Genomic DNA, 21,198 nt, shown 5'->3' on the forward strand with positions numbered 1-21,198 from the left:
GCTGCCATCTGGCCTGCCAGCGTCACAGTAGTACAATAAATCTATTTGTAAACTTAAAATGACAAAGATGAAGCAGGGGAGATATAACCTGCCTTTATTTCTGGTCTCTGTAAGTTAAGTGTGCTTTGTTAACAAAGAAAGTAATATAAAAATATCCTATATTCCTTACCTCAGGGTGAGGCCAAAAGAAAAACAATAGATGGCCCACTGCCCTACTGTGCAAATTTACCCAGTTTTGATTCTCATCAAATGATATGATTTTGAGTCTTGCTTTTCATGGCTGGGTTCACAGCCAGTGGGGGAGTACCTGATATCAAAGCAACCCCATTTGCTGAAGAATGGGTGATGCTGAAGGGCCCCAAAGGGAATCCTCTTGGCCAAAAAATGTTGCTATAGTATCTTAAATAGGAAGGGAAAAGTTTTATGCTGCAGGTACAAAAACATAAAGTAAAATAAGTGGCATTAAAAGAATGGTAAAATAGACAAATACGAAGAGGCAACATAAAATGAAGGGAATAAACACTAAAAATCAACCTCAAATGTGTTAACTCCACATATGGACTGACTCAACTTATGTATGTTTTTTTAACAAAATCCTGCTAATTTAACCCAAAATCCTTCTCATTACTTTCAAATATATGACATAACATTTTTTTCTCAGCATACACCATAGTATGTATAGTATAAATGAAATCATGAACCTTATTTTTATTTTACTATTATTTTTTAGTAATTAGTACTAGGTAGTCAAGAATGAGCTCTCCCCCTTGTCAAGAGGGATCCTGGCCAGAGTTTACACTACACGGATCCTCACATTACTCTACAGGATTGTGACTGAGGTGTTAGCTGGCTTGAGTCAGGATTGTAGTGCTTGTATCCATCAGTTCAATCAGGGCTGTCTCTATGGTACAATTTCCCCATTACATGGAACTGCCAGTAGGACAATCCCACCTTCTGTTGACCAAAAGACTGGGAATCTCAAGATCTGTTCTGAACCCCAGATTTTTCAGGTAGCCGTGCTCAACAGTGCAGCATTATTGATTAGGTGACCTCAGTACATAGGATTGTGAATATAGCTGTGGGAATAATTGATTTTTCAGTTTGCTGGCCTTTCTGAAAAATCAAAAAATAAAATAAAATGAAATAAAAAAAATGAAATTTGTTTTGGGTCAAAATGAAACAAATATTTCAAAATTTTTAGAGAATTGAAAAAAAACATTTAATATTGAATGAAAAGTTTTATCTTTATTTTGAGCTTTTTAATATTTAAAATTAAGGAAATTCTAAAAAGTCATTTTAAATTAAAAAATCAAAATATTTAATTTCAGAAATATTTAATCTTGATTAATTTCAGAACATGTGTCTTTGGTTTTCTTTTTTGACTAGCTCTAACTATGCGTGGAACTCAGGTTGATATTATGAGAATTAGTTCTTTGTTCCGCAAGATGTGAGTTTACAGCACGATAGATTAAAAATGCTTTTCCTTTGTGGTATGATGTGAGTCAGTATCCTGCATAATTTGTGGCCAATTCCTGTTACAGAAGTGTGTGTCACTTCCTTGCAATGTATAGTATGGGCTAATTTTTCAGTGCCTTCCACTTTCATCCAATAGAAAGAGCCATCCAATCCCACCACCTGAGTAATGTGGAAACTGACTTAATATTGCCTCACTGACCTTCTCAAAGTTTTACTGACAATGTATAGTTGAAACTTGCAAATGACAATGTGAGCTTGTAATATTGCTTCACTAAAGGAGTGAAGGTAAGAAAGAGAGCAAGTAAAAAATCTGTAAATGTCAATCTTTCTAGTGATATCTCTGTATTCAATAACTCAACGATTAGTTCACTTAGAATGGCCTTGATAATGAGTACAGCTAATATATTAGTTATTCCTGTGTGGCACACACTTCCCCTTAAAAATTTGTATGTGTTCAGTGAATGTACTGTATTTTATGCTGCCAAGTGTCAAGCAAGAGACAATGTTTTCCTTCCTCCATACATATTTTTATTTTATTTTATTTTATTTTCTATATTAAAGAAAAACTCAAGACACCTAGGATCAAAATGTTAGCTGATGTAGATTTGTTATAATGGGGGAATCCTCTTGGATTCTGTTCTCCTTTCTATGGGTGAAATTCACACAGGTCTGAAGGGTTTTGTAAGAGCCTCCGCACCACTTAGTTCCCATTGTGCCTCTGAAGGGGAGGAGCTTGGGTAGAATGGCCATGCCAGACATAATCTACCCTGGTTGTGCACCATGGCTTACCCCAGGGGACACAGACTGGTTTACATTGAAGTAGAGCCAGTGTCTGGGAGCCTCCACTTAGGGGATGCAGCTATTGCAATTTATATGCTGAAATGGCAGTCAGTGCATTGATGCATTGCAAGTTGGAGGTGAGAATTCCATCCAACTAATCCCCCTATAAACCTCTGCACAGAGCCTATTTACTCAAAGGAGTGAATTTCCCCTTATACGCATGTGTAATTCTCATTAGTATCAATATCTGTGCATATGAAGCAGAGAACTTTTTAAATTTTAACTCTACATTCCTCTGCCTAGACTTTTTTTTGTTTAAATTGCTGCCATTTTACAGGAAGCTTAAAAATATTAACAACAAGAATCCAAGAACACAAACAAGGGATTAAACAAAATGAGAGATATGTTCTTATGAACAAGATCAGTCACACTGGGGCCACTGTCCAAGGCTGTTAGTCTGGCCCCTTTCATCAACACTAAACTCACATCAAAAGAAAAAGGACTAAGACACATAAAGGTTTTTAGGGGAAAGAAGCTGGTCTAGTCTGCATGAAACATTCGTTATGTGTAAACTAAATAAATGCAAACAAATTACTGTGCAAGTAAACCAACTAAAATCTATCCAAAGGAATTTTCAGCAACAAAAACTACAGATCCTGGATGGGCCAAAATAGTTTGATCACATTAAGCTTTAAAAAAGTCTTTTATGAAAGAAAATGGAAAGATTCTATTATTATTTGACTTAATATTCTAAGCCTTTAATAGAAGCAAACAATCACATTTTATTTTTATTTGCAGATGAAAAAAAGAAAACAAAGAAAATTGATAGTGAACTCAACCCTGTTTGGAACGAGGTGACATTCTCATAAAATTTTTGTTTTAGTATACGGTACAGTGCGTTATGGCTACAAAATTAGTATATTAGTCACTGCAGTTATGAATCTGAGATACAGATAGGAGTTAAAGTAAAATACTTTCCTATAAGGTGACAGTAAATGTGTTTTGCAGCTGAGTAAGCAAACACAATGTGGGATGGGTGATCCAGTGGATATAGTGTACTTGGACTTTCAGAAAGCTTTTAACAAGGTCCCTTACCAAAGGCTTGTAAGCAAAGTAAGGAGTCATGGCATTGATATTAATAGCGTCATGACTGGGTCCCTGATATGAGCACTGCCACTTTGATAATTAACTGTACACCAAGTGTAATGAAAAATGGTAATGCAAGTTAGGGCTAGGTGTCTAGAGGGGTGCCACAAAGGTCAGTGTTAGTTTTAGCTATATTTAGCATTCTCTTTAATGAGCTAGAAGAGAGGTTAAAGTGCATACTCATGAAAATCATGGGTCATCATATCTACAAATGAGAGAAGGGTGTAGAAACACAAAGGCCTGAAATCACTGGCAACCCACTTCCCCCCATGACTGAAATGGGAATAGGCCCAGGTCTTATGATGGAAAATAATTTATTCATATTAATACAAGGGAGGAGAACTAGAAACTGTAATGGGGCACTATTAAGAAACTCTCCTTTTTAATTGCAATGTGTCAGTAACAAGTCAAAATGTACTACGGACATGTTCTGAAGTTTTTCACTTCATTTTTCAGACATGCAGATGTAAGATCAGTCGGTTTAACTGTGTTACTAAATGTAATGTTCATTCATGAAAAGTTTTATTGTTTGCCTTCATAGTGTTAAGGTACTTTATATTTTAGCTGTATTGATCAATTGTTTTTGCTCTAATTCTCTTTGTACAGATTCTTGAATTTGATTTGAAAGGGATAGCACTCGATATTTCATCATCCCTGACCATTATTGTGAAAGATTTTGAAACAATTGGACAAAACAAGTATGTACTTTTTTTCATTGTTTAATTAATCTCATTTTCAATGTAACTCAAAAGGCCAAACAAAAACTATGAATCTGATATTTCACTACAAACAAATAATTGCTGCTATTAGATTGGTTGGTTGATTGAATTGGCTGATATTTTGTTGTTTTATTGTACTGTACTCTAATGATTCTCTATACATTTTAGGCCTGTGGTCTTCTCTTTGCTCACTGTAGTCTTCTCCCTCACCAGTGTTTCTGTACTGTTGCTCTGGAGGGAGACTTCAGCCTTCTCTGTGCACTTGACCTTGTGCACAAAGTTATTTCCTCTGTTTTCTGCCCCCCTTGAGAGGCCAGAGATTGAACTTCATCCATACAATTGATATTAATGGGTTTTTGATCAAATGCATCAGACAAAAGCTCTTCCAGATAGCAGTCAGAGAACCAGTTCTAGTTAGTTTCAGCAAAGTCAGTGTTCATTGGTAATTTTACAGAATTAGAAAAAAAATGACAGATAGTTAAACCCATTCTTGTCTGGATGAATATTGCAGGAAGCATTGATAGATTGACACTAAACCAAAAATTATAGGCTATTGAAAGATGGTCTTATAGAAAGTATATCTGGTCTCTTCCTCAGTGGAAGATCTGTCAGAAGAAGTGTGTCTGTTTTTTTCTTACCGTTAATGTTATTGAAGAAATAGTCATGTTGTATAAAGGAAGCTATTTTTACATGAAAGGGAAAAGACATAACTAAAAGTTCAGGGGGTAATGCAATGTTCTTTGTTTTTAGTGCTGGAAGTTTTGTATCCAAGAGTTTTTATTTTTTATCCTTACATTTTTATAAAATGTTAATTAATAGAATGAGAGAGACAACACTGCAAACAACTAATAGAATAACTATCAAGCATAAACTCATCAGAAGTATTTAGTTCCCTGAATTGTTTAAAAAGGCAAACTATGTATTTTTAATAAATAAATGTTTGAAAGCTAAAATTAAATAGAATATATAAAGTCCTGTAAATTAAGCTGGTCAGTATAACTAAAACAAGTAAAATGCTACTGCATAGAACCCTTACTAAAAAATCCAGAGAATCATTTTTTTCCAGGGGAAAAAAGTTCCTGGAATACAAAACTTTCATGTTTGGGATATATGCTTATAAGCAGTTTCCTATATATGTTAGAAAGATTTGCTATGTTGCAAAATGCATTTTGCATAAAACTATACATTATGCATGGAAAGGTTTCACTGCAATTAAATCATGGCCTACTTATGTACAGTATGTAGATAACATTGCAGTATAGATATTCAGTATTTTGTCATAATTATTATTTGTATTGCCATAGTGCCTATGAGCTCTAGTTGTGGACCCCATTGTGCTAGGCACTGTACAAACACAGAACATGTGCTCCAACGTGTTTTTCATGGTTCTGAATGGCATGATTGGGCAATTAGTACAAACAATGCTAGAGGCAAAATACAGATGTGTTGTTTTTGTATGATTAAAGCTTTAATTTGTCCTTAATATCAGAACTGAAGGTGTGCAGGATACCTGAAAACAGTGTGTATAGACACACCCCATAAGAGGATGATGTTTAACTTACAGACTGTGAAAGTATTAATGACCGTTTAGTAACCTCTCAGAGTGTACTAATAAGAAGAAAAGATTCTTTGGGGAATGAATGGGAAAGATTTTATTATTATATTATTATTCGTGCATATATTTTTTCTTGTTTTATGTATAGAGTAAGGAATCACATGCATTTTCTGTGCAATCCTGCTCCCACTAAACTCAGTGGTAAAACTTCCATTGACTTCACTGGGGCCAGCGTTTCACCCTGTATAATCATAAAAAGAGGAATATTCATAACAATGTGATATTTCTAGTCCTCTGCATTCACCAATACTCTACTCATATATTTCTCATCTCTAATATGCCAAATACTGCACACACTATAGATTTATTAGGGTAAGAAAATATATTGTATATGTTTTTATTTGAAGCATCTTAACACGTTTTCTGAGCCTCTGAGGTAAATCCTATCCCTTGCACAAACTCTAAATAAATGGGCTTTGTGCAGAGGTGTTCTGTGTATGGGAGGAAGTGGAGAATCCAAAACCTTCCCCCAAATGTTTGCTTCATAGCCCCTGCTGCAGCTTCAGGGCTGCAGATGACTATCCAGCTGCTGCATCTCTGTGTTACATAACAGGTTTAACCAGTGGATCCATATAGCACAGATCTACTGACCACGTCTCTGCACTCTTCCTGAGCCACCCAATGCTCCCTATGCCAGGGCAGATGGCATCCCTGCAGAGCATAATTGTACCACCTGTGCAAGCTGTCCAGTGCCTTCACATCTGCACTGCACAGTAGAACCACTCAATTCCCATAGTGTTCAGGACCTTCTGCTGGCTACGACTTGGGCCAAAGGATTTGTCTCTAAATGTGAACTGTGAATTTGAGTGAAATGTCAAAGGGAAAAACGGGGCCAAGTTTACTTCTAATCAACCTACTGAAAACCCTAACATCCTTCAAAAGCTAAAAAAAAAATAATCCGACAACAAAAAACACCAGAACAACTTGCTATCTCCCCACCTCTTTCTATAAAGTGATCGAATGTTAACTAAGATCCATGCCACTGTTGTTGCTATTTCCTCTCCAGCATGGCTGACATGAAGCTGTAACAAGCTGTGTCATAGCTCTATTGATTGCTGGTATTCTGTGGGAGGAGGCAAAGAGTGAACATGTATGAAACATCCCCATAGTGCGAATGCCCAGCAGTGGTATCACATGTATGTAGCACACATCTTCCCCTTTTTTAATAGCAGTGCCGAGTGATGCTATCAAAAGATGTCTATGATGACAGATCCATTTTTATCTTGTTATTTTCAGTTCAAGTATTGAGCTCTTATGATACTGAAAAATGTATAAATTCTGCATTTATTGGTACAGTAGTAGTTCCATTTTCGCAATGAACCTTTGTTTGCTTCTTTTTCCTCCTCTGATAGCCAAGTGACTCTCCTGCCTTTGGTGATACTCCATAAATCCCATCATTGAGTCGCTGGTAGGACATTTGTTGTAATCAAATCTCATATCTTCTAGAGGTTCACCAGGGTGAAAGGGGCCCAGAATGCACTGCATGACTCTGATCTCAAGGAAGCTCCAGAAATCATGATATCTGAAGAAAGAAATTGACACAGCAAAGTCTGCCAGCCCTTCTGAGTTTTTGAGATGGATTTTGCATGACATCACCAAAAGATGGGAGAATTCTTATCTGAACCTTTGAATAGGGTCAGCTCAATATCTGGGCTAAGATTCCAGTTGATTCTTATTTTTTCCAAACTAGATAATCTATCCTTAATCCAAAATCATATTTACAAACATCAGCCATGTCCGTTTGTATTTCTCAAAGAATGATCAAGGGCTGATCATTACAAATATTGATATTTTTATTTATGGATAGGAGTTGGCTCACACTTATGTATTCTATGTACACATAAAAACTGAACAAAGACAACCCCCTGGAAAGTGACGTACTATATATGGAGCTACGAAAAGCATATTCATGCAAAGTAAATAGGAGGATGGTGAAATAACTATTTCACAGTCACTAACTGTTTAAGGGTCATGAGCTAATGCTCATTTGATGTGTGCACATAATGTTTCCCATTAACTTAAAAATAGCCACCATCATTTCCAAAGGAAAAAAAAAAGCATAAAACAGTAGGATTTAGAAGAAGAGTCACTTGGGTTTCACACGATAGTCATTCTAGTCTTTCACAGCTTGTATTCTTTTAGCACCCCTTCAGATTAAATTTTCAATATTTTATGTAAGTAAGTATACCTCTTTGTAAATATGTTCACACACAATCAATAATATGGAACAAATTCATTCCAATTATTCTAACTGTTGCTATAGATTGCATTGTGGGCTTTCATGTTTATTGTCTCTCAATGATTCCAGAGGAAATCCATTCAATTTACAAATAATGAGGTTTTTTTAAATTGCCAGGCCTGCAAGCTCAAGCTAGAGTCTGAAAGCCACACTGTTTTCTTTCTGTCTCATGCATTATTGACTTAACTGACATGTATTACAGGTGTAGTTAAAGTGGACAGCTTGAGGTAAAAAATCTGCAGAACATAAAGCATTCTGTTGATGTGTGAAACATAATAATATTATTATTTACTTGTATTACGCACCTCAGAGCCCCATTCATGGACCAGGACCCTATTGTGGTAGGTGCTATACAAACAGAACAAAAAGATGGTCCTGCCCCAAAGAGTTAATAAGTAGATAACAGAGTTCGCTCTCTGATAGGTAAGCTGGCTCTATAATATAAAGAAGAGCACAGTTAAGAGGTCTTTCAAAACATAGTTACATATGTGTAGTTCTTCAGTGTTCTAAAGAAATCCAGTGCCTCACATTCAGCAGCAACAGAATAGGAGTAGTGAAATGCAGGGTTTTTTTCCTTGAAACTCTCCACTACTATATAACTAGACCTGCCTTTTGCAGGCAGTTATTCATGCTAACTCACAGTAAGGAACAGCTGAGGTGTAGGTTTTTTCTTTGGTATGGTGTTAGTGGTATATTACTAAAATCACGATGGAGTCTTCCTCTCCCCCCACCTTCCCCCGCACCGCCCAAAAAGTCCCATTGACATCAGTGGAATGCAGAATTGACCCTATATGCATAAATAACCAGGGAACTATTTACAAATTCTCAAAGGGGTTGCGGCAGTGCTGAATGAACTCTTGGCAAATTACACAATTCTGTTCATTCCACCCTAATTCCTATTTCTTTTTAAAATCTCTTTGTGAATCAACCCAATTTTTTTTTTATTTGTGAATGATTTTGTTTCTCCTTAAGGTGAGTAGCCAAAATAATGCACAACATCCTCCTTGCATGTTTCTTCCAATGGACCTCAGTCCTGAACTGCAACATTGCACAATTCCCAAAAGAGGGAGGAGACTGTGGAACAGGCTGCTTTAGGCTAGCACACATGGCAGTTTTGGGATATGTGCAACCACAGTACAGTGCCTACCACTTGCCTCTGGGCCCTACTGTAATACAAACAAATAACAATCACAATGGAGAACAGGAGACCATCACATTCACTTTGACTCGTGAAGCTTGTCATGATTTGGATTCAAGCCTCCAGAGGTGAAAGCCTATTGCACATACCCACTGTGGGCCATATCCTGTTCACATTAGCCTCAGGAGGACTTTGAAATAAATGTGACTAGTCCAAATGAGTAAGGCAAACAGGATTTGTCCCTGTGCCAATATTCCCCCAAGCCTAAGGACTCACAGTGTTATTCACTTTTTATTTTGCTGTCTGAGGGGCAGTTTTTAGGCTTAACTTTGAGTATGGGGGAGTTTCCGCCGACAGGCCTCATTTATCTTGTGCTGGAGTGAGGTAGGGGCAATAATTTATATCACCTGTTTCAGGGTACAGCTTACTCCCTATCTGTCATTCAGCCAGCTCTGCTGACTGGCACACAAGGTAGAAGTGGAACCATAGGTCTCACCTATCCTGCCTTGCCATCCTTCCCTGCCCGGTCACTCACAGGGAATGTATCAGGCACATAGCCCTAACTCTGCTCCTCCATTCCTGGAGCAAAGATCTGGGCAGATGCTATAGAACAAGGGCACCGTCTCCTAAAAACTTATACAGTAATGCACTTAGGCCAGTATTACACAGTGCAGGAGAATCAGTCTAGTAGAAGTTCCCTTGCTTTTACTCTCTGCCAAAACACTACTCATTGCTGTGGTATGTTTCTGCAATTAGGCTAATGTGAACATCATGCATATTTTTCTGTTTCTCCTGGAACCAGAATTTACTGCTACCTGCAGAAATTTTACTGTAAGAGCAGACTAATATTGCATCAACATTCATCATGACCCAAAGCCTGACCCACTGGAAAAGTAGTTACATGAAAAAAGCCCAAATCACACTGATATAATGTTCACATAGATCACTCCAGGGATAGACAAAGAGAGCTTTCACGTGACAAAGTCCAGAGCTGGCCTTCCCCATATAAAAATGTCTGAGAAAAGAACACATCTGTTTTCCATTATGTTGTTAGTCTAGTCAACGTTTAAAATCTCTCATTCCACTAGGAAAATGAATCTACACCGTGTAAGGAAAACGTAACATTTAGGATCTTTGTCAGTAACTGAAGTACAACGGGTAGATTACCAAGTTATAAATACCACAATCTGTACAGGAAGTTACATTGTGGTCTGATTTAAGTGAAGTGATTTTATTCCATGTGTAGGAGAGCAAGTACACATTTTTCCAGACTGAGTAATTAGTAACCTGGCAACACAGAGGAAAATAGGCTAGGCACACCCTTCTGTTTGGTGAAGAATGTAGTCCCAAATCTACAGCAGGGAAGGTTAACAACAGCTCACTGTTGAGACACGTTAGATTTGTAATTATAACTGTTCAATCAATTTCTTATCCTACCACCGAAAATATTTAGACCATCCTCTTGCAATTGGATCCGTGTGGGTAGACCTCTGTGCCTGACAATAGGCGGCATGCGTGTAGGAGTCTGCCTTCATAGATCTGAATGCAGGTTGGGAGCCTTACATATTAAAGTTTCTTCTGGTTTCTCCTGAAGGTTTCACCTTTGTAGATGATGATGTGCATGACATTTTTCTTTTCAGATCTATGCACCTGTAAAAAGCAGTATCAAATAATCAAGGAAGATTAAAATAGTACTATTTCTCTTTAGGCAAATATATTTAGCTGCAACAGTATGTATTAGAAGATTGGGACTGAAGGTCTTGGATGGACTTTACCATGTAACAGATATAGCCAGCGAGATATTTGGATGTGAGCCATTATAATTTATGTAGGAGGAGCAAGGATGATGGTGACGAATCAGTGTGCGTCCACTGAAATCAGTGGTGCTACCTTCGCTCCTTTATGGGGATATTGGGCCAGCCACATCTGTGCCATAATTAATTTGCTTCCCAGCCTGAGGAGGTGAGACTATGGCGGGGCAGGAGATAGATTAATGGACACCTGGACCTTATCAAAGGACTAAGAGTGAACCCTATCAGGAGTTGGAACCCCAGATGGCCAGTGAGTAGTTTGCCCTGAACCAGAGCATGTAAGGAAAAGGGTATTCCAGAGGGAAACAACATGAGAGCTGGGAAGTATATGAGACACAGAACCCAGAAAGGGCAAGCAGCAGGGCCCAAAGAGTGGGCTGAAGAGAAGACCCAAAGGGCAGAGGGACCTTTATGTGTGGTGGGCACTTTTTAGTTTGGACTCTTGGTACTCTGGAAGGGATTATGTTTGTTGTGACTTGGCAAGAGGGCTAAGCCATATCTCCAGCACAGATGTGTGTGTGGAGGGCTGAGTAGGCTCACCTTGGGGAGAGAAACTGAGGAAGGGAGTGCTGGCAGAGCTATGCTTGGCCAACAGGGGGTGCTATGGAGCAGCCACACCTTTATGATATACCCCAATTTACACTGGTTGAGTATCTCAGGAATGCTATATAGAAAGATAACTTCATACTACAACAGAGAGAAACAAACTTCTTAGTTAGTGCTGTGAGTTAGGATTTCCTGATACTAGCATCAATGGATTAATTAGCTATGCCAAAAGTACAATGCTGTGTTTAACAATTGCTTACCTGTAGTTTATAGATTCTACTTTTTTGAGATATGGGAAATACTGTAGGCCTAGCACTGATATCAAATACTCTTGAAATTGTGGATTTATCTTTCAAAATCAGCTACTATACATGAGATCCAATTTAGACCTCAAAAGCTAAATCTGATTATACAAGAAAGTGTTTATACTGCTCAAATTATACTCCTGGAGGTTTCCTACTGTGCTGTTTGAAACTTACAGCATATTCAAATGAGTGCACCACTATAATTTTGTTTAGTTAGGGTAGGTAGGTATGAGGAAATGAAACTTAAATTGGAAAATTTCAAAACCATCATGATTCTTGAACTAGTGTCATGGGATGCAAGGGTGTGGTTGATGAGACTCATCCAGATAATATGTGAGTCCAATCTTCTTATTTGGTTTTGTAAATTCTCTCTGAAGCGTATACACATTTATGCATATTGAATGGTTCAGGTAATCTTTCATTTAAAAAAATCACTGCTAGCTACATTAAATCAAACTAGCAAATTTATGAAATTCTTCAACAAGTAAACAAAAATCAATACTGGGAAAGCCTCTGTATCTCCCCAGAATCAGAGTTATCTTTACCATTTGTGAACAGGCCTGTTTAAATTATTCCCCCACCTGCAGAAGTGAAACTTGGCTACTTGTTCTTTTCAACCCCCATGATTAGTTTACATCTGTTAATATTGATGTTTATGTTTTCAGGGCTATCTTAATGAGGAAAGAGCTAGCAACCTATGTAAGAAAGAGAGAAGATAAATGAAATTCTATGGATTTCCAGCTCTCTCAAATTAGATGGCTCCAGAGCTTTGGGAATCACAGGTCAAAGGGCAAATCCTCTTCTTCTATTTTTCTTTCCAACTTTGTCCAACAGTTTCAGTGATTGTCTTCAGTATACCTGATTTTCACATAGAAAAGGTGGCTTGGATCTGGATCTCTCTAGAGTTCTTGTTTAGTGAAAACAAATCTAATTTAGCCATCCCCACTTGAAACACAGATTGGCCAAGTACACTGGTGAGTGTGGTTTGGACACACTTCAGTAATCAATTTTTCTCCTCATTATGAAATGTCAAGTAAATATGGTCCCCATGTTGCACCAACTTGTGGGACACTGAACCCAAAGAGAAATAATTTTTGTCTTTTTCTGTGGAAAACCATCTATTATTGTCTCCTCGGCTGGTCCTACACTAATATTAAAAGGCAGGATTGATAGCACTTATGATCAACAACCATTACCAAATTTTGGTAACCAAAATGTTACCAAATTGGTGACACAAATTTTAGCATAACTTGGCCCTTTCTCCTTAGTAGCCAAAACATGGTTGAAGGGACAGGTGGTAACCAGGAATACAATAGACCTCCCAATACAAAATATTCTGTGTGTTCATTAAATATCTCATTGTGGCTTTTCCTAATCTTGCTTTACCCAGAAGTGAAAGTCAACATAGTTTATCAGAAGATGGATGCCTTAAATTTCTTACTTTGTTGTGTATGCCTAAAAGAAAGCCAAGTGAAAAAGTAAGAGACTTCTGATTTACAGTAACAGTGAACCAGAAGGCACTCAGCAACTACTTGCTGAGCAGTACTTAATGTCCATTTAAATGTCCATTGGTACTTACCATTAACTATGGTGATAGATATTGCCCTGCTACATGTTTCACTTTGGCCCCTCAGCTACTGTTGAATATGTGTGCTGTTCTCTAACAGGTACAGCTAAGAATACAGCATGCTTATTCCTAAATATAGATACCTTCTTCTAGTCCCACCATCAAGCACAATCCAAAATAGCCTGATGAAGACATCTATCTTTTTAAAAAGTTGAAAGTAAACCTATTCCACTGAGATTTCAGTCCAGTTCTGCAGCCCTCTGAAGTTTAAACAGTGTAGTTCAGATAAAGTCTGGCTTAGCATCTGACCTTTTGGGTGTTTGTATAAACTGATCCTCTAATTCTTTGAGGTTTGCCCATCATTTGCTGTTAAATAATACTGCAAAATGAGAAATTAAATAAGAACATTAATGCATGTCCAAAACGTCTCTGTTTGAATTTTTATCATAGGTTAAATACCATTATGATTACAAAACAGCAGAAATGGGTTCAAGCCAGTTTGTATCTGAATTTCCAACACCATCCTGTTCAGGAGTGTGTGTAGTCAGGGATTTGGCTGGAGCGCCTCTCTGCACAACAGGATCATTTTGATGTGAACAGTTTGGGAGTATTTCCATTGACTTCAGAGGGCACTGGATTAGACCAATAGGGGAAGATTCTCTCCTGTACCAAGATCTGCTTTGCATAGAAAAGGGAGGCATGTTCCTCAGAAAAATGGTATAGCTCTCTGATTCTTTGCCATGTGTAGCTTCAATCCTGGTCCTTGGGCAGGTTAGAACAGCCCCTAGATTGCCCCTATATTAGCTCCCACACCCCATCCCTGGTGTAAGGGGTATGTGAGGTATGGCTGCATTGCTGCTGCACTCTGGTAAATGTCAGCTGTCAGACAGTCTCTTGGGGACCACTGCCAACTGGTATAGTGGCCATCTGCCAGTTGAGAATCCCTGTGTGCAAAGACACCCTAGCACACTCCCTACACCAAGGATGGGAGGAGGAACCATGTAAGCTAGCTTTATGCCAGCTGAGAACTCTGCTGGAGAAATTTTCAGCTGAACAGCATCTGGTTCCTTTGTGCCATTGAGTGCTGCTTAGGGATCAGACTGGGGAGAGAATCTGGCCCATAAATGATATTTCATAATGTAATTTAGATGTACACACCCTACCCATGTCATGCACCCTATTCGTATTGTTGTTCTTTAACTAGAATTGCCTTTAACATCCATCAAGCAATATCATAGCACATCATCTCCTTCCCTGTAAATCCTTTCTATAACCCAAGAAAGATATTTAAAGTTGATTGTTACATTTTAATTACAGATGAATGTAGTATGTTTTGCTACAACAAATTATTGTACCTTCAAGGCCTTTCTGAGAGTATTGTCCTGATTGCAATTTAGATTACATGCATTTTGTAGTGTTTATGGAGAATCCATTCTATGATCTGTGCTGGTCTTTTAGAGTACTGAGTATAGCAGCTGGGTCGCATGAGTTCATTCCAGGTTTTGGTTTGAACTAGAGAGAATTTAGTTAGCTGCAAACAGAGCAGGAAACCATCAACTTGAGCTCCACCCTGAGTAAAGGTACATAACAAAGTCACCATCTGTGGGCCTATGTAAATGACTCAGTTTGGGCATTTCTTCAGCCACAGAAATATTTCAAAGCACCATAAGTGAGGTACTAGCTGGAATCCCTGAAGTTCTGAATGTGAGTGATGACATATTAGAATTTGGCACCACATCTGAAGAGCATGACACCGACTAGCAGCTGTTTTTGAATGAGTGCAGGAGCAGAATCTCATGTTAAACCCAGACAAATGTGAGTATAATAAACCCACATTAGAATTTTTTGGATACACATTCTCCAAAGATGGCATCTCTGAAGATCCTAAGAAAGTGAAGGACAGTCACAATGCCACTCTGTTCATGAACCCATCTGAAGTTCATAGCTGCTAGGGCTTTCAAATTATTGTGTCAGATTCATTCTGAGATTAGCCACTATCACACAGACTCTGAGATCTCTACCCAGGAAAGATTACATATGGGTGTGGTCAGATGAACATCAAAATGTATTTGACAAACCAAAGAAATCCCTTACCCATGATGTAGTCATGTCATATTTTGACTCCAGTAAGAGAATTTAACTTTTAGTAGGTGCTAACCCTGTTGGATTAGAAGCAGTCCTCACACAAGTTGACCAATGTGGTCGAATTTACACCATTGCTTATGGCAGAAAGGCTCTTTCACCCATGGAACAACGATACTCTGAGAAAGAAAGAGAAGCTCTTGCTGTAGCATGGGGATGTTCCTATTTTCATTTATACATTTACAGATGTCATTTCATGATTCTGACTGATCATAAGTCCCTTGAACCAACCTATGATCAATAATGCCTCTTTTTGCCCACCAACGCTCATTGAGCGGTGGGTGCTCAAACTACAAGATTACAACCACAAAGTTATTTATTGGCCTGGAAAGGATAACCATGCTGACTACTTCTCCAGGCACCCTATTCCTGAAACACTTAATCACAACACTATGGAGAAAGCAGAAGCATTTAATAACTTCCTCTTCTCAGACACCATTCACAAAGCTCTATTGTTACAACAAATAAAGACAGCTGCAGAGTCTGACACATCTCCAAATCAGAGGTGGGCAAACTGCGGCCCTCGGGCCACATCCTGCCCATGGGACCGTCCTGCCCGCCCCCTGAACTCCCGGCCTAGGAGGTTAGCCCCAGGCCCTTCCCCTGCTGTCCTCCCCAAACCTCATGTCGCCGTGCCGCCAGGGCTCTGCCCCACCGCTCCTGCTGGGCAGCGCAGCATTGTGGCTGGCTCCGGTTGGGCAGTGGGGCTGCGAGCTCCTGCCACTCTGAGCGCTATGGTAAGGGGGTGGGGAGTGGGGGGGTTGGATAAGGGGCAGGGGGTCCTGGGGAGCAGTCAGGGGACAGGGAGCGGGGGCGGGGTTGGATGGGGTGGAGGTTCTGGGGGTGCGGTCAGAGGACGGGGAACAGGGGAGGGGGTTGGATGGGCCTGGGAGTCCCGGGGGCCTGTCAGGGGGCGGGGGTGTGGATAGGGTTTGGGGCAGTCAGGGGACAGGGAACGGGGGGGGTTGGATAGTGGGTGGGATTCTGAGGTGGTGGTGAGATGTGGGTGGTCCCGGGAGGGGGCGGTCAGGGGACAAGGAGCAGAGGGGGTTGGATGGGTCAGGGGTTTTGAGGGGGGCAGTTGGGGGTGAGATTGGTGCTGGGGCCAGGCTTCTTTGGGGAGGCTCAGCCTTCCCTACCCGGCCCTCCATACAGTTTTGCAATTGCGATGTGGCCCTTGGGCCAAAAGGTTTGCCCGCCCCTGCTCCAAATGATCATCAAAACCACTTGAAGTGATGACTGGAAAGAACTGCATAGTCTACAACATTTGACTCCTGAAACACAAGCTGTTCTATGATCATTTGCCCATGTTAAAGGTGAACTTACTGTCATGGACTATGACCTCCTACTCCAAGATACAAGACTTGTTATTCTGCATTTGTTGTGGGATCACACATTTGATTTGTCTCACAAAGGTCACCAGGGACTGGTAAAAACAAAATTCCTGCTCAGAGAAAAAGTCTGGTTCCTGAGAATTGATAGCCTTCCTGAAACTCTCCTTAAGTCCTGCAGACTATACCAGGCAGCAGTTCTGGAAAACCACATTCCTCCTCTATATGTCTCTTCTGCCCACATCCCCAGGGACAGAAGTTAGCATGAATTTTTGTGATCTCCCTAATGGAAAACATTTATTGGTTATTAGATACTGCTATTCTCGATACCCTGAAGTGGAAATGATCATCACCACTTCTGCTGATGCTGTTGTACCCAAACTAGATAAGATTTTGTCAGTGTATGGCATACCTGCTGTTATTAAAACTGACCATTTCAAGACCTGCAGTTCGCTCAATTTGCAGAGTCTCTTGGTTTCAAACTTACGCTGCAGTGGCTACAAGCCAACGGAGAAGATGAGAGGTTTATGCGACCAATCAAGAAAGCACTATGAATTGCTGCAGCTGATGGATTAGATGAGAAACAGGAGTTATTTAATTTCCTCCTCAATTATCAAACCACTCGCCACTGTTCAACTAGCATGGCACCAACATCTCTTTTGTTCAGCAGACAATTAAGAACAAAACTGCCACAAGTTGAGAGAAGAGCAGATGATGAACCTCTACATCAACTTGACAACAAAGTGAACCTTGTCATGAAAATATATGCCGACCAGCTCAGGCCAAGACCACTTCTTTCAATGTGGGAGATGTAGTTCTTGCCAGAAACTTTCATCTGAGCAACAAACTCTCTATGCCCTTCTTTCCTGAGCTTTACAAGACCACAGTGATCAGAGGCACAATGGTCACTGCTCAGAGAGGACCCCATGAAGTCACACAAAATGCATCTCACATCAAACCACTTTGTGGCACTCATATTCTCACAGTACAAGATGATGATGACGACAACCTTACACACTTGTAAACCCCTTGTACTCTCTCCAACGCAAGTGAGCAAGTTAACTCGCTGTGCTCCAGAGGTTGAAAGTCACTCAAAAAGAAGTGGCCGTCAACCTCCAGTGCATTTGAAGGACTACATAACATAAGTAAGGTATGTTTATGTCACGGAGGTCACAGAATCTGTGATAGATTTCCAGAGACCTCCCTGACATTTTCTGCTTCAGCCCCAGGGACTGCCAGCGGGGCCCTCCCCAGGGTTCTAGCCACAGGTGACAGCCTTGGGGTGGGAGGGAGGCAGGGCTTGGGCAAGCAGCTGGGGGTGTCACATTTTCTCTTTGGCAAATATGGTCACCCTGCAGCTTCCCGCCACTGTGGGTGGAGCCTCCCCCTCTGCAGCTTCCAGCTGTTGTGAATGGAGGGGGAACCCTGCAGCTCCCAGCCACCATGGTGGCGGGGGAAACCATGGAGCTGCTGCAGAAAACTGTGGGTGTTAGATCCCCCCACACCCCCACTTCCCATTTTGTCACAGTCATTTTTAGTAAAAGTCACGGATAGGTTATGGCTTCCATGAATTTTTGTTTATTGCTTGTGACCTGTCCGTGACTTTTACTAAAAACAACAATGACAAAATCTTAGCCTTAAACATAAGTGTTTTTGTGAACATGTTGAACAATCATCAAACTTTTGACGTTGCTTCATTTATTCTGTGCTGCTTGTATTTTATTCATTAGGTGGATGTATTTCAAAGTGGTGAGCTTAATAATTGTTGTTTAATTTAAAGTTAGAGGGGGGAAAAGGAGGGATGTCATGTTTATGGCGAATCCATTCCTCATTATCCATGCTGGTCTTTTAGAGTACCGAGAATAGCAGCTGGGTCATGTGAATCCATTCCAGATTTTGATTTGGATTAGAGAGTTGAAAAGGGGAAGCTGCATGTTGAATTTGTGTTTTGTGAGTTACAGGATTAAACCAGTGGTCTGTGGAATCTTACTTTACTGCATCTGTGTGGTTCATTCCAGAAGCCCCTAATCAGTTAGGACGCAACACATTTCTCATGAGTTCTGTTTGAAATGTTTTGGTGAAATGCTACAGCTGCTGGGAAGAGCATGGAGATACTTTTGCAACTAATAAACTGTGTTGTGAATCACCTGTTATGCACAGCACAATTCCACAGAACAATACCTCCAATTCTGCAGCTTTTATTAAAATTAGTAAGTTGCTGTCTATAAACCAAATGAAGCAGGTGTTTAGTAATGTTAAACTTGGATTGTAAAAGACTTTTTTATGAACTAGGACTAGGATTTTCAGGGGAACCTAAGGCACGCAGCTGCCACTGAATTTCACCTCCCGCTCCAGACTTGTGAGCCCAGCCCCCAGCCAAGCCCCAGGGCCTATACAGCTGTTTTTAGTGTCATAGCACAAGCCGAAGTCTGTAGACCCTGGCTCTGAGACTCTCTGCCACAGTTTTAAAATGTAGAACAGACAAACCTGGGTGTTAAAGCTCTTGGCCCCCCTTGAAAGTCCCAGCCTGGAAGTGCTATTAGAAGTCTGCATTTTTAAGCTCTTAGGGATTGTCACAGAAAAGTGCAAAGTGCAGCTCCTGTTGATTTCAAGGGGAATCGAAGGGACACTGAGCACTCTTCAGGATGTGCTCAGTACCTTGCAGGATGCAGCCCTGATGTTGCATGTTCTGTTTTTCTCATAGTGTACAATACTGAGGTGTATTGTTGTATAAATTACAGTGCTCATGTTCATGACACAGACCTAGATGTGGTGCTCCTGAAGTCCATTCCCAAATCTATGACATCAGTGCTGTCCTGAGAATACAGATTGGCTGCTTGCACTGCCATGAGAGAAACCAGGATTTGGTTCTTGGGCTTGCTGTCTTGCACCCCAGGTTGGACATGACTGAGATAGCAGTACAGGTTGCATGATCAATTCATGGGAAGATTTAGTGTACGCCTTGTGAAGTTTCCCTTCATCTAACAAGTCATTCAGGCTGAAAGTATTCAGTTAGTCTTTCTGCACAGAAAAACATATATAATGAACATTTTTCTGCACAGAAAAGCATACATAATGAATGGAACAACCTAGAATGTATATTTACATTGAATGGTTCGTACAGCATGAATTCTAAAGCATTTTGCAAACAATAAGCTAGGTGCTTATGACATATTTTATAAGCTACGGAAGATGGCTAGGATATTAGATTTGCCCTTTGAATTTGGAAAATGCTGTGGGATCCTTAGCTTCTGCCTGAAAAGCCACCAATGGCTGTCCAAAGGGACCTCAGTGTAAGCTCTCAAGTAGAGGATTTTTCTTACAATTTGGCAGGAATACTGCAGAGTTCTTTGAAAAGTGTGGTATGTTTAATGTTTGCATAGTAAATTTAGCCAGGGTTATCTCATCTGCAGAGATCTCAGTTATTCTAGGAATCTACTTCATGATTTGAGCAAACCATCAGTACATACCCAGAGTATAATTTCAGTTAGGAAATGACTCATTTTTTACATTTACAGAGAAGTTGCACTACCAAGGCTTGTATATTGTATTATTCATCTGCAAACACCTTATTGTGTTCTTAGGATCACATAAATTAAATCTATTAATAAGACTTGATTTAGCCATAGGCTACAACAACTTCTTCCAGCATAACACAAGACTGTGAGCCTCCAGCGGTAGAATTCTGCCTGAAGGGAGGTTTGCACTTGCACAAAGTATTCAGAGCTTCATTCTTCTGAGGGGACTGGAGTTGGCCAGTACAGCCCAAAAGTGGGCAAAGCTGCCTTGGCAGAGGGCATGAGATAGCAAATTTTCTGGAAGCTTCTCCTGGAAGGGCTTGTGTTGAATCACAGTCTAAATCTGCACTCTGCTCTCAGAGGGCCCAATCAAGGGCAAAGTCTATGTCGTCAATAGGCCAGTAGATTAATTCTGTGATGCTTACAACAAGTGAATCAGTTATAGCCATCTATTTTTTTATCTTTCTTCTTCATATATACAAAACTTTGATATCTAGCTCTGATGTAGTGCTTTTCATGTGTAGATCTCAAAATGCTTTACAAAGGAAGGTATCATTATCTTCAGTTAACCAATGGGTATTCTGTGGCTCAGAGAGGTAAACTGATTTATCCTGGACAGATGGATATATGCACAAGCTACATATACACATTATACTCTGCTGTACACTAAAACATTAATTAATAACATTTACAGAACAAAGAAGCGCCTATGCCTACACTGTGAAATGCATTTTCATATAGCTGTAACCCTCATCCTTCTGTAGCCTATTTCCTCCCCGCTGTTTGCAAGCCTCGCTCATTGTGTTAAGTCTTAAACTGAGACTATAAATTCTTTCAGATAAGATTTGTGTCTTCAGTGAAACAA

General features: G+C 39.9%; 1 protein-coding gene across 2 annotated transcripts in view; it reads left to right on the forward strand.

The window, feature by feature from the left end:
• The window catches only part of MYOF (myoferlin), a 116,431-nt gene that overhangs the window by 12,858 nt on the left and 82,375 nt on the right, over window positions 1–21,198 (forward strand). For both annotated transcript variants that reach the window (XR_014712358.1, XM_084633627.1), the window contains exons 2-3: window positions 3,055–3,110; window positions 4,009–4,100. Coding sequence is in view for 1 of the 2 variants with exons in the window: in XM_084633627.1 (XP_084489753.1) it covers window positions 3,055–3,110; window positions 4,009–4,100 (148 nt within the window). In the remaining variant the exon portion in view is untranslated. The remainder of the gene's footprint in view (window positions 1–3,054; window positions 3,111–4,008; window positions 4,101–21,198) is intronic.

This window comes from Lepidochelys olivacea, assembly GCF_965140295.1.
Source record: "Lepidochelys olivacea isolate rLepOli2 genome assembly, chromosome: 7".
NCBI classification, from domain to species: Eukaryota; Metazoa; Chordata; order Testudines; family Cheloniidae; genus Lepidochelys; species Lepidochelys olivacea.